The sequence below is a fragment of the Epinephelus moara genome, chromosome 7 (assembly GCF_006386435.1).
Source record: "Epinephelus moara isolate mb chromosome 7, YSFRI_EMoa_1.0, whole genome shotgun sequence".
Lineage (NCBI taxonomy): Eukaryota > Metazoa > Chordata > Actinopteri > Perciformes > Serranidae > Epinephelus > Epinephelus moara.
The window spans coordinates 41,365,161-41,380,179 of NC_065512.1; the positions used below are offsets into that span (position 1 = coordinate 41,365,161).

At 41.7% G+C, this 15,019-nt stretch overlaps 1 protein-coding gene across 6 annotated transcripts in view; it reads right to left on the reverse strand.

The window, feature by feature from the left end:
* Positions 1 to 15,019, reverse strand: part of LOC126392727 (ribosomal RNA processing protein 1 homolog B-like) — a 69,376-nt gene that overhangs the window by 31,351 nt on the left and 23,006 nt on the right. For all 6 annotated transcript variants that reach the window (XR_007570206.1, XM_050048318.1, XM_050048316.1 and 3 more), the window contains exons 8-10: positions 14,423 to 14,631; positions 13,998 to 14,098; positions 8,490 to 8,587 (exon numbers count right to left, since the gene is read on the reverse strand). Coding sequence is in view for 5 of the 6 variants with exons in the window: in XM_050048318.1 (XP_049904275.1) it covers positions 8,490 to 8,587; positions 13,998 to 14,098; positions 14,423 to 14,631 (408 nt within the window). In the remaining variant the exon portion in view is untranslated. The remainder of the gene's footprint in view (positions 1 to 8,489; positions 8,588 to 13,997; positions 14,099 to 14,422; positions 14,632 to 15,019) is intronic.

Here is a 15,019-nt window from a genome sequence, read left to right on the forward strand (position 1 = left end):
TCTCGGTCAAACTAAATGCTATTAACACCAAATTTGAGATCATTGGTTGGCATAAGACTGTGAGGGTATGAGCCGAATTTGGCGAATTTTGGCAACTAGGGGGCGCTACAAATATGGTAAGTTTATATCTCTTGAATGGCTGCACCGATTTCTACGAAATTCGGTTGGTATGATGTAGGGCCAAGTCTGAGGTCATATCTTGAAGGTGGTCATGACTGGTCAGTGTGGGCGTGGCTTATTACAAGATAAACAACAAACATTAATTTCAGCCAAACTAAACTAACTGAAATTTTAAGGGTACATATAGAATAGGACATAGATCTTCCGTACCAAAAATTGCACATGTACTCCACTAGGTGGCGCTATAACGGATGAAAACGCGTTTTTGCCTGCAACTTACACATTTTAAATGACACTTTCACAAACATTATATCCATGTGTTCCCTGGATAGAGCTGGGTTTTCTGACAATGCTGCACATTCTCTTTGCTACTTTGTCACATGTCCAAACGTTGGCCTGCGTCCCTGCGCTCGCCCAGAGCCCGTCGTCCTTCGGGGACAACTTCCATGGGCTCCGCGGGATGCGGGGACCGAGTCGCACGGGGGGGCTTGGCCCCCGTTCATAACTGCTTGCAGTTATAGTAATAATTAAAGCTGCAAGCAACGATGAACGGGCCCTCACACCTCTGTGCAACTCGGGGGTGCTGGCAGGATGCCGGCTGATGCGTCAGTTCATGTCAAAGTCAGACAGCACAAGCAGGAGTGAGATGGCATGTCCCTCATTCGCTCCTGGAATGACTATTTTACATTTTGTACCACTTCCTCTTCCCACTAAAGGGAGTTGGAGAAGGCACTAAGAATATGTTATGTTCCTATACATGAAATATAGACCACAGCATGTAAATTTCAGGTAAATCAAGCAATTAGTGTCTGAAAAGATGAATTTCCTGTCGCCGCTAGGTGGCGCTGTGTTCTTCACTAAAGATTGACATAGGGTTAGGGTTAGGGATGGGACTGTCATCAATCCTGTGAAGTTCGGGGAAGATTGGACCACGTATGCTGGAGTTACAAACCACTTCCCGTTTATGGCGACACATTGCAGTTAAAACGCCTTGCCACGGTCACACGGTTTGACGAAAACTCAAGCTTCGAATAACTTTTCTTCTTCAAGGTCTTGGGATGGGACAGACCAAGGTTTTAAGTCGATCGGATAAAATCTCGAGATCAAGTTCGTTAATTTACAAGCCCTAGAAATGGGCAAAAATGCACAAAAGTGGCACAAGTAAATTCAAAATGGCCGACTTCCTGTTGGGTTTGGAGCATGGCTCCAAGAGGCTTTTTGTACGTCCTAGAGTGTTACAGATGCCTACCAAGTTTCATACATGCAGGTCAAATCAGCTTTGGGGGCTGCTTCATTGAAATTTTCTAGGGGATGCTGTTGAGCCATCTTGGCACATCAAAGCACAAAAATCACATCAGACAACACAAATTGGGAACTCTTATGTGTGTGACACGTTTGGTGAGTTTTCAAGCATCCATTGCCCCTTAAAAACAACTTTGTGTTTTATGGCGAATGAGGCGGTGCCACAGTGACAGCGTTTGATGAAAACTCAGAAGCTTCATTTTTGAGTATCATCAAGGTCTTAGGACTTTTATCAGCAGTTTTGAGGTGCTAGAAGACGGACATCAAAGAATGAACTAAGTGACTTTCTGTTGCCAGTAGGTGGCGCTATTACGGTGATTCAAAATTCCTCTGTAGATGTTTTCAGGGCTGGACTGTCATCATATGTGTGAAGTTTTGGAAAGATATGCCCAAGTGGAGTGAAGTGATTGGTTCATGTAAGCCAGAGTTATAAACTACTTGCTGATTCGTGGCGAGTCCCCTAAGTTTGACGCCATCCCACGGTCACACGGATTAACGAAAACTCAAGATTCAAATAGCTTTTCTTCTTCAACATCTTGGGGTGGGACAGAGCAAGGTTTGAAGTCAATCAGATGAAATCTCTAGGAATAGTTCTTTAATTTAGGGCCCCTGGAAATGGGCAAAAATGAACCACAATTGCACAGTAATTTCAAAATGGCCGACTTCCTGTTGGGTTTAGAGCATGCCTCCAAGAGGCTTTTTTGTACTTTTTGGAGTGTTACATATGCCTACCAAGTGTCATACTCCTGGGTTAAACCAGCTTCGGGGACTGTTTCGTTGAAATTTTGTAGGTGGCGCTACTGAGCGATTTTTTGAAAGCCAAGCATGAGACCCTTAAAATATCAAATTTTTCACAAGTTCTGATACATCTGCAAAGTTTCATGAGTTTTTGAGTATGTTAAGCCCCCCAAAAAGGCAATTCATTTGTCAGAATCAGAATCAGAAGAAGAAGAATTCCTTGCATTTCAATAGGGTCCTCGCACCACTTGGTGCTTGGGCCCTAATAATTGATGGGGAGAACCAGCACAGCAGCTGAAAGGGTTAAACAGCCATCCACAACACTGCGCTTACTAAATACTGAGTACTGGGCAGCAGAGCTCTAAGAGTTAAAGGGCAGCAAGAACACAAATCAGGTGCTGTGGTCATTCTTTTTAATCTCTGACAGCTATAACATCGCAGATTTCTTCTTGCCCTATAAAACTATATCAACAAAAATCCTCATGGAACAGCACTGACTCAAACACTTCACTGCTGCAAAAGCCACCTAATGACTGCATTTGATTTTTAAGTTGAAACATTTGAGCTGGGGGTGCAGCTGGGCTTTCTCTTGTTAGAAAATAATGGGTATGAAATAATGCACACATACAAATGTGAAACTGAAACTTTGGGTAACTGTTCTACAATTGGTCAATCTGTCAACCCAAACATCCATTATACCACAGGTTAAAGACTAATTTATAAACAGTCAGATAATCTGGAGAAACTGCTTGCTGGTTTGCAACCTGTCTGATTGTCTGACTGCTGTATTTTTCTCCATGTGGGATTTTGTTGTATCCATATCATTGTGTTCCAAGACTTGAGTCATTACTTTGGTGAGTCTGAAGCCATTATCTACATTTTTTGACTGTGTTATCATCACTGTGTTCAAGTCCCGATATCTGCTATGAGAGAGAAGAGAGAACAATGGACATGGACCAAAGTACAGCCTGCAGATGACAGACTGAAATGTAATAAATAACATAGCATCAACTTTCCTGTATGGGAGAAAGATGAGATAGAAGCAGTGTACTGGTAGCTTAGGAGAACCTTTTTCATAGCAGACATTTTGATTCGTCATAGCAAGAAAAGCACAGGTGAAACTAAAAACATGAACACAGGCTCAGTTACATTGAGTGTGCTCCACTAGGTGGCGCTATAACGGATGCAAACGCGTTTTTGCCTGCAACTTACACATTTTAAATGACACTTTCACAAACATTATATCCATGTGTTCCCTGGATAGAGCTGGGTTTTCTGACACAGGCCCCGCCCACTTCTGCTGCACATTCTCTTTGCTAATTCACCACATGTCCAAAACCTACTTTTTTGTACTCCTCCTACATTTTAAGTGCCACCTGCCTGAAACTTTGTACATAGAATCTCCAGATGTGTCTGATGAAAAGTTATCAAAAGAATTTTGGCACTCCAAAAAATGCGCTTGTTACAACCAAACAATCTTTTTTGCTAGCTAAAAAACACACATTGTTTCATATTTCGCTCAAAGTAGATGCTTTCAACATCAAACTTAAGTCACTCGTTCCCGAGGTCATCCAAATTCGTCGCAAATCGGTCTATAGGTGGCGCTACAACGGATGCAAAGGCAGTTTTGCCTGTAACTTCCACATTTTAAATGACACATTCATAAACATGCGCTCGCCCAGAGCCCGTCTGCCTTCGGGGACAACTTCCATGGGCTCCGCGGGACGCGGGGACCGAGTTGCACGGGGGGGCTTGGCCCCCGTTCATAACTGCTTGCAGTTCTAGTAATAATTAAAGCTGCAAGCAGCGATGAATGGGCCCTCACACCTCTGTGCAACTCGGGGGTGCTGGCAGGATGCCGGCTGATGCGTCAGTTCATGTCAAAGTTACATTGAGTGTGCCAGCGAGCTGCCCCAGTGAGCCAGCATGCAAAATACCAGGACCTCCCCTACAGGGAATGCAGCTATCATTGATGCTATGAAATACAACTGTACTTTCCTACTATGACATGTCAAAGTGTCTGCTTTGAAAAGGTCTATTCTGTATTCTTCTTATGCGTATTATTTTCAATTTCATTCTCTTTGTTGAAAAACAAAAGAAAATTAAAGCTGCGAGCAGCGTTCGGCCGGACCTCGGACTCTCGCCGTTTGGGCCTCCAGCCCACGCAGACAGTGCGAATTATTCGTAAGATTAGAAATGTCGATATAACAAGCAATGTCAAGAGTGCACAAGGTCATTTTTGGCAATAGAGGGACTTAATATAACAGTACGTTACAATATGTATTTAACAGTCATAATCACAAAAGTAGCAACAGTATTATCAGTAACAAGAAAATGCAATTTCTTCAGAAATTGCGGGTTTGAATGTGACTGCGAACGCTGCATAGCTTAGGCTACACTGGAATGCTCGCTTGAAGCACTGAATAGTACAATACATTTCTTGAAAACTTTGCCTTGGCCGGGGAGCATACCCGGGTCTCTGTCGCCAACAACAATACCACATGACCAACAGAGCTGTTTAAAGAGAATCTCGAAATGTCGAGAAAACAAGCAATGTCAAGAGTACGCAAGGTCATTTTTGGCAATAGAGGGACTTAATATTACAGTGCTGTTGGGATTCACGGGACCACATATGATTATTTGTCATTTGGTAAAATCTAAACTGGAGATTTAAAGGCTTCCTTCTCTGCATGCTCTTTGCTCTCCAAACAAAGACAGCTATTTGACACGCATCTCCTGAAGGTCTCACCTCACACCTCAGTGAGACACAAGTCTCACAACTTGATTGGACAGGACTTTTACACTGACATGTGAGACTGTGATGTCACAGGCCTGTAGAAGGTCTGCTCCCTTCCAACAGATCTCTCTCTTGCTCCAGCTGCTGAACAGCTCACACCTCTTTCCGGCTGGGCCTGGAACAGCCCAGAGGCCCAGACCCTTGCTCCGTAGCCCCAAACCACTAAAGAGAGGGCAATTGATGATAGACTCTCTTGCAAACACAAGGTTTATAACTAGCTTTCCAGCAACAAAGAGAACCAAGTGAGTTAACACTCAGGGCTCTAGTTTCCCGGCGCAGCACAGGGTGACGAACCCCGCGCAGAGCTAGTTTCAAGCAGCGCAACCCGAGGCGAGCTCAGTTTGGTAGTTTGGCAGACCGAGGTGCGCTGAGATGGGTGTGGCGGCGCAGCAGGGGGAGGTGTCGACAGATCCAGCTTGGCGCAGTGACAGTTTCGTGCCAAAAGGCTTCGCCGAAGGTGCGCTAAAAGCTCGCCAGCTGAAACCAGGTCTACTGTCAGCGCAGGCGGAGCGCAGCCGGTGTAAGCCGAAGTTTGGCTGACCGGCGGACAGTGCGCACACGTCACCAAAACCTCACAGGCAGGTTTCCAGAATATCAGGCACATTAACAATGCAATAAATACCCAAAAAACCACTATTCAATGCAACTATCTGCAATCAGAACATAAATGTATCTCTATATCGACTGTCCCGTCACATCTGATGTCAGATCAAAGGGGATTGCCACCGTTTGGCAAGTTTGGCACGCGTAATGGAAACCCAACCTGATTTGATTAACACAGCTGCAAACTAATGAGTTCACATCCCTCTCAGCCAACCACAAACAGCCACAGCATCAGATAGGGAGTATATATTCAGCATCTGTCATCTTAGAAAAGTCAAAAGAAAAGAAACAGAGTGAGACTGCGAGAGAGAAAGAGAGAGCGCGCGTGCACGAGAGAAATGCAACATTGATTTCCAATTGTGGTGACCTCCTCCCAGGCTACCTTTGCATCATCAGCCCGTGGAGGTCTGCTCGCAGTTCCGTATATTTGGACACTGCGAGCTTGGACCTCCCAGCCTTTTGTCGGCTAACAAAGCAGCACACCACCAAGTGACTCTTTCTCCCATCCACTCAAGGATCGTAACGTAACAACTGGACATAGCTTTATCACAGCTTTACAGACTAAGCAAGACTGTTTAACTTGTTGTATGTGATTTAATGCTGTCATTGAGTTATTGTTGTGATTGGTTGCAGTCAGGTCATTGGTTAGTTGGCTTCGCCAAAGTTAAGTATTTAGTTTGCTAATACTGTTCACAAACAGATTCTTGCACACAACTAATAGCCAATTTACAACTTTAATGGTGTCCCCTTGATGAGGCCTAATATTGTTGCTCCCAACATAATTGGTGCCTCCGTGTGACACCCTAATTTATGTTCCCAACACATCCATGTCTGTGAAAAGATGGATGCTTCACACACATCTTCCCCCGAGCAGCACAGATGAGCTATACAATCCGCACAGTCTCAAGGTGGGCACCCAAGATTAGAGTCACCAATTAAGTATCTGATCAAATATTTCCTCCTCTGTTCCTGATATATGACGTTGAGTAATGGCCAGAAATGTGTTTTTGCAGAATGTTATGATGTCCCAGTAAAGTTGACCTTTTGAACATAAAATGTTATCACTTCATCATTTTATCCTATTTGACATTTGTGTGAAATTTTGTCAGACTTAGCATATGAATTCTTGAGTTTTGCCCAAAACATCATTTTTGAAGTCACAGTGACTTTTGACTTTCGACCACCAAATTCTAATCAGTACATTGCTGATTCTAAGTGGATGTTTGTGCCAACTTTGCGAGATTTCCCTCAAGGTGTCCTTGGGATACTGTATCGACAAAAATGGGAAAGACAGAAAATCCAAAAAGAAAATGCCTCTTGCCATGGTTATCGCTGGCAAAGAGGCATTGAGAGACAGTCAAGAAATGAGTGGCAAGAGACATGACATGCAACAAAGGTATCTGGCTGGTTATGTACACTACATGTAAAATAAATATTTAAGATTTTACTTGGGGACAGCCACAGAAGAATGGTAAGGATGTATGGAATTCAAGAGTCCTGGTATTCTTCATGCTGGCTCACTTTCACACTGCCATGGGGCTCCGAGGTAGAGCGGGTCGTCCACCAATCGAAAGATCTGCGGTTCGATCCCGGGCTCCTCCAGTCTGCATGTCGAAGGATCCTTAAGCAAGATACTGAACCCCAAATTGCTCTCGATGGCTGTTCCATCGGTGTGTGAATGTGTTAAAACTGAGTAGCAGGTGGCTTGCTTGCTGAGTTGTTATGGAGCCAAACTGTGTGCCGTTACCTTTGTTAAATGCTGCTGTTGTCCCTGGTTTTATATGAGAAGAGGAAAAGATCGCTAGTTGCTAGGCCAATTTCTACAATGTAAAATGCCATAGGCTTGTGCTAATAACATCAGCATGTTGTATTTTGGGGGAAAATGTGTCTGGATTAACAAAAGTTTTTGTCTGTGAACGCTGCGAGTTATAGTGAAGCCAATTGGTGTAATTGTTTTTCAAACTGTCTCTATTAAGCCATATTTAATGTGTGTTTTGAATCAACTAAACTTAACAGCACTTCACAGAAACCTCTGCCGCCGACTAGTGTTTTGGAAGTGTAACTGCAGAGTGACACAAACACACCACCGCAGAAGTAAAGATGCTCACAACGGCATAGGCAACGTGCGTAGGTTATGTGCGTAGGGTCTCTGCACAACCATAAATCCCCTTTTACTGGGACACTTGTTAAGAAAAGAGCCATCGTTATTACGTTTTTTCTACTCAAACAAGTCAAAAAGACTGCTGGGAACAGCACAGTGAGAATGTCAAGGTACCCAACAGAAAAGCTGCAAAACTAAGACCCAAGCTGTACCAAAACCAAAACTCTTCTTTAATTTAACAAGGGAAAAACACAGCTCACAAAGGTAAATTATACATCCGACACTTTCGCTTGTCTTAATTAGTTTTTGCCCACATGAGCACTGCAAAAAATACACACAGGAAATACCAAGTATGCCAAGTTTTACAATGCTGTTTTCATAGCTTTTCAATATTGGTTGGGCTTGGGCAGTAAAAAATGTTGTCATATCTGAAATTTCACCAAGGTATACAGTATATGACCTACCTAGTTAGATGTGAAATATGTTTTTTTCCTGCTCTCTCTGCTGTTGCTGGCCTGCTGTTTACACTCCTGTAATGTTATTCCCACCCCCACAAATCTGAGTCACTGTGTCTGTCAGCGCAGCTGCCTATTCCACCAGTAGAGAGTGCCTGTTTTTGACAGTATTGAAAAACATACCATCAGGATTTCTTAATACCCTGGTATACCTTAATACAGTGACACCGCCCGAGCCTTGTGGCTATATTCTTTCATTAATTATCATTATCACTTATTATACTCTCAGCAACACGCATGCGCACACACACACACACACACACACACACACACACACACACACACACAATATAGTTTTTGAGCATCGACTCACACTTTGATGATTTTGTAGAGTCTCTTTCTGTTGTGGCTGGGTGTGCTGCTCCGACTGGCTAACTCAAACAGCTTGTCTACCAGGGCTGCATAGTCAAACTGCAAAACAAACAAAACCCTCATTTAAAACCAAACTCACAATTTGTCACCATTTAAAATGTCCATCATCTGTCAACCTGATGAGTAAAAATCAAATTTAATTGTTCAAATTATTTGAATATCAATTTCTTCAGTAGGAAACTGATTCAATACAGAACAGAAGTCTGAACCAGAAAACAAATGACATAGTAATCAATTCTCATTCAGCTGCTCACTTTCAGGCAGTTCCCTCAAAGCTTTTGCCCATTTTATAGATAGAACTAGACTTGCACCGATTCCAATTTTTTGGGCCAATCCCAATTTCCGATTTGCATAGTGTTTGGACAGGCCATTCCGATTTTTTTCAAACCACATTATAGCACACAAGATATTGCAATATTTTCTATCTTTCCTTTATTAGAGATAAGATACAACCAGCTTTTCAATAATCATCTCAAACAAACAAACAAAAACAGTGACACAGGTTAAGAAACATTTTCCTTTTTGCTCAAATATAACTTCAGGGACAGTATTAAAATAAATAAATAAAAAAGGCATACATAAATAAAAACACAGAAATAAAATAATAATTCTTGGTGTATAGCATTTGTGGGTTATTTCTTGAAAAGATAAAAAAGTAAAAATATCTCCTGTGGAAATTTCTCCGTCTCGCTTTTGATGTGTGTGGGTGAATGATTAAGGTGAGAAGCCGCCCATGTTCCACTTCCTCACATCGCCCAAGCCATGAGCTGCACATGTGCGTGTTTGCGTTGCTGATGTTACACGATGTCAATCATGCAGCACGGCGGTAATCTGACCGGGGTTTTAAATCGGCATATTTTAGACTGACCGGCCAGTCGCAGGTCATGGCTGATCACGTGAAAATCGGCCCAATTCCAAGCACTGCCGATTAATCGGTGCAAGTTTAAATAGAACACTTTGCATTGCTGCAACATACACACTGATTTTCTTCCCTTCGGGCAGCAATATCCAGTCTGTTCAAATGATCAGTTTGCAGATTACATTGAGCCTTTAGAATGAACATTTTGTCAGCTTGATGTTTTTTTATAGATGTGTTACACAGAGGAGGGGCTAGTTTTATCTGATGGTATGTTCAGCCATTGTGTTACTTACCATAACAAAAGAAGGCAACAAAATGTTCCTTTCTAAACATCTTTCAAGTCTTACCAACATGTTTATACTGCCAATGTAACTCTGGATGGAGGCAATCTAAATCTACAAACTATAATAAGCCTCAGAAAATGTGCAGCACAGGGGTGGGTGGATATATACCAAAATGTTGATACTCTCAATACCACGTTTTCATTTTGAAGATCACTCCTAGAATCTGTCAATACCAAAAAAGGGATTCGTTTCTCGCCTTTATGCTGTATCCATTAACTGTCTGTGTAAACAACACATGTTCTCTTAACTTCTCCACTATTTTTGAGTTGTCTGCACTCACACAACTTACTCCAGACCCAGCAACGTCTTCACAGTGTTACTTTCACCAGATGTCGGCAATAGGAGGACAGTAAGCTGACCTTCCAGCCCTGCTGTTTACTGCTAGGGGCTGACGCCAACCCTCAATTGTACAATGAACAGAACGGGGTGTACGTCTGCCTGACTGCTGTCCGTGGATGGTCAGTGTGGAAAGTATGTCCAACTCTGACTACTAGAATAGCAGTGATGGAGGAGGGAAATGCATCAACATCCACACCTCTAACAGAGACTGAGTTCATGGGCTGAGTATGTTCACAGAGGCTCAGACAGGAATATCCAGGTATATAGCAGCCTAGTAAAATTCATATTTTAGTGAAATCACATCTTCAGCATTGGTTAATGTTACATTTTCATACTGTAATTGGTCATCATTACTGTTATTTAATGGGAGTTCTGATTTTTAAAGTGGGGTTGTAAGAAGTACTTATCCATAGTCAGTATATTACATACAGTGGATGTCAGTTGTTATGCCCTCAGTTTGGAGAAGCAGGCTGGAGTCCGACATGGAAGCTAAACAATGTACTGCTGTGGAGGGGTCAGCAACAAAATGTATTTCAGCCACCTAAAAACATCTATAACAGAGTAAGTGTGAGGGTCCAAGGACAGAGCGATGTCGTATGCTGTAAAGACCTCTGAGGCAAATTGTGATTTGTGATGTTGGGCTTTATAAATAAAACTGAATTGAACTGACTATGCTTTCATCAAAGCCACCAGACTCCATTGACAAAAAGAGTAATTTTGGCTCACTGAACACAGCAGCTGCTTGTCTACCACTTGCTTGATCAGATCGTTAGTGTTATTTAATGACTTTGGTGAAAGTCACATAGTAACACAAAAAAAACACTGATACAACTGATACAGGCAGCAGTAGACCAGCAGCTCCTGTGTTTAGTGATAACTGAATTATAGTTTTTAATCAATGGAATCCGACTTTGAAAAGAGCGATGTAACGGCTTCAGTCCCAACTAAAATCGCTGTTTGACATAAAGGTAAAGTATTAAAAATACTCTCAATACAGTGTGCCCTTAAATCGATATACATTTTTTTAAGGGTTTTTTAAATCAATAAAATATGTTTTGTTGCTGACCCCTCCACAGCAGTACATTGCAACACCATACAACACCACTTCAAAATATCCAAACTATCCCATTGAGATTATTCAACTCATAATCATGACCAACTACAAAACAAAATCTTTTAATAATAAAAATTATCACATTGGTGTCACTATCAGTGATTCTTGCCCTACAAACCACAAGGGAATCTGGCCAGGAAACACACTGATAATCTATTCTAGATCATGTGGATGCAGGGAATTTGACTTATAATGGCCGCGTTTCCCAGATCGCTCTTAGCGCTAAGAGCTTCTTAAGAACGCTCTTAAGCCTTCCGTGAAAGAAAAATGCGTTTCCCAGATCGCTCTTAGCACTAAGAAGATCTTTCACCAGAGATGGGACCAAGTCACACATGTGCAAGTCTCAAGTAAGTCTCAAGTCTTAACCTTCAAGCCTCAAGTAAGTCCCAAGTCATTTTTTCTTGGGCAAGTCAAGTCAAGTCAAGTCCAAGTCAAGTCACCTTATTATTGTAATTTTACCTGCAGAATCTGATCTTAATAAAGTGAAAAGACAAGATATAAGTAACTGTCAGTAAACATTGACTTCATCGCTGCAATGTTTACTTTGCAGGGACGACCCCCATGCGTGCGCGCACACACACACACACACACACACACACACACACACACACACACACTAACCAAGGCAGCGGCCAAAATCACCCATTTAGCTCATTTAACCCTGTGTTGCTCGTTCATAAAACGTACAGCCGGTCTTGTGATGAACCGGTCGGAATGTTCGCTCACTTTTTCTGGGGTTAATGTTAGCAAATAAATTAAAAAACAAGTTCCATCAAACCGACCCAGTTGTCGTCTGGCTGTCTGAGATGTTTATGTCGCATGTCTTGCACTGTGCTGTTCGTCTTTTGCCGTAATAATGGTAATTCCGAAAGCCGAAGACGATGACTCTCAGTACCCTCCCACTGACATGTTGATGCCTATCTGATATAAGAGGGCCTGTTTCTCCAATAAACACGTAAGGTACGTAGAGAGGGCATGACTGATTGACAGGGTAGTGATCCAATCATGACAGCGCCATTCTCAGCCTGCGCTCCTTTTTAAAATTAATTTAATTTTATAATCAAACTGAAAACATGATGTGAATAACACTCAAGACATTCAAGTCATCGTGTCTCAAGTCAAGTCAAGTCCCGAGTCTTTAACTTCCAAGTCCGAGTCAAGTCTCAAGTCTTTTATTTTCTGTCAAGTCAAGTCAAGTCACTCGAGTCAACTCGAGTCCAAGTCACAATGACTCGAGTCCCCATCTCTGTCTTTCACTAAGAAGGAGTTGTAAGATCGAGCTGACCCACTCTTAACAGTCTTCTTAGCGACCAAACGCTCACAGCTCCAGCCGCTGCAGGCACATTAATATTACACTAAGCAAGGAGACGTTAAAACAGTGCGCACCGCATATATTTTGATCTATTTCATACTTCAGATTTATATTGTTTGGCATTAATTGGTGACAATTGTCCTTACTGTGCATATTGAATCTTGAATCTATATGTTTTATGAAGACCCTGTGTGCACTCACAGCTGTGGCACAAGTTACGCACCGAAATCTGGCGGAAGAAAAATAATAATAAGAAAAATAAGTATGAGGAATAACAAGTGTGTTCCTGTATGTACTGTGCACATCAAGCAAATAAATAATAAACACAAATAAAATTAATCATCATGACTATCTTTTATCATAATTTGTCCGCACATATCTCACATCTGCATGCACATATGAGATAGTTTACCGCATCCAAAAAATTATGGTTCTCGGCCACTAAATTTTTTTCCCCTTTTGTTCTGCCGAAGAGTGTGTCCCGCTGCTGCCACACTTCATCCACCAGGACAGTCATCTCCTCTGGGGTGAATGCAGGTGACCGCTTGGCCTGCTTGCGCCCTACTTCTGCCATTCTGTCTTAATGTGTGCACCTATACCCACAGGTCATTTTATATCTGCGTAAACGGTTGTAATTACACACACGCGCAGCAGGGAATTAGTGCTTTGGGTAGCAGCTGTGTGTTTTCACACATCCGCACATATATGTCACCTTAACTCTTTTACAACTGTCAGCGTGCTGCCTGTGTGTTTTCATAGTTTATACCTGGCGTTTTGTCTGATTCTCTGTGTAGTTTATATAGTCCATAAATCTGTCAATTTTATCCTTCCGTAAACTGGTCACGTTAAGATGATCATTAGCAGAGACACAGCGTTGATGAATGCAAGTAGGATACCATGTGGTCAGGATACAATGCACGTCCTTAAGTTAATTTGTCCTTTCGTCCGTCTTTCATATTTTTGTATAAATATAATACATTTCCTCATGATTCTCTAACCAAGACTACTTCTTATTTAGATGTAGCCTTGTTTTCGTCATGAAAATAGGTCATTAACAAATATTTATCTTCTTAGTTTTTCATTAGAATTATTAGAACACACATACACACGAGCAGCAGGGAATTAGTGCGTTAGGTAGCAGCGCTGTGTGTGACTTATGCGCTGATGAAGTGGTGGGTGATCGATGTGCCTGACATTGATTGATTTAGTTTCAGCACCGCGGTAATGGTCAGTTCCTGTTAAGAGCGTCTTAAAGAGCGATCGTAAGAAGGACAATAAGAAGGCATCTGGGAAACACTCCTATCTTAGCGACCCTTCTTACCAAAGACGTTCTTAACTGCGCTCTTAAGTCCTAAGATCGCTCTTAACTGGGAAACACGGCCAATATGTATAAAAGAGGTGTCATGCATAAAAATAAACACAGTGAGTTTTTTGACCATAACAGACAGATGAATGAACAAAAATGGAGAGAAAGCCCTCACCTGCAGGACTGGTCCAATGTCATCATCACATGACACTTCTGTGTCCAAGTCTTCCAAGTTAAGAAGCTCAGAATCATCCTTTTCTTCATTCAATTTTTTGCCTGATAAAAGTAAAACAACACAGACGTTCATCTCTCATTGAAAACTGAAATTTGTGCACAGATAAGTAATATTTGACTCATCCTATTATTGTTATATCAATGAGGGTAAACTAAACTATGAATGTATGGCCTTGTGGCTACCAAACTGTGACCTCGCTGAGTCACCACAGTGTAGCATGGATAGCGACATGCATTCCCACAAAGAGTAAGTTTGAATTTTTATGTGTCATTATTTTGGACATTTAAAAAAGCACCTTTTTTATGTTCTAATAAACAAAACAAAAAAAGATAATAATGTTCATGCTGTTTTCTCTGGACATGTACCGTTTATCTGCTTTGATGTCCCTTTCTTGCCAACCGGTTTGCTCATTTTCTCTTTTGGCTGGTCTTCTTTATCGTCCTCTTCAGAGGCCTGTCCTGAGTCTGAGGCCTTTGCTGCTTTCAACTCCTTCATCAAATCGTCAATAGCAAAGGGCGCCTGGTCAATGATGGTGCTGAAGATGCTGCTGCAGATGGCTCCAGAAAGAGATCGACTGGAGAGATGTAAAAAGGCAAAAGATGACAAAACAGGCAGATGGAAAGTAGTCAGGCAAGTAGTTACCGCCAAACTTAACACAAAAACAAGCTGTTTCGGTCAGCGTGGGACTCTGAAATGCAACATGATATCAAGGTTTAAATTACATACACAACTGTTCAAGGTTTGGCACAAAGCTTGCTTTGGCCTCATCATATTTCTGACAGGAGTTATGAACGGGCCAGACATATGAAATGTATGTCTATATATACACACACATATATATACACACACACACATACACACACATATATATATATATGTATATATATACATACATACATACATACATATATATATACATATATATATATATACACACACATATACACATATATATATATATA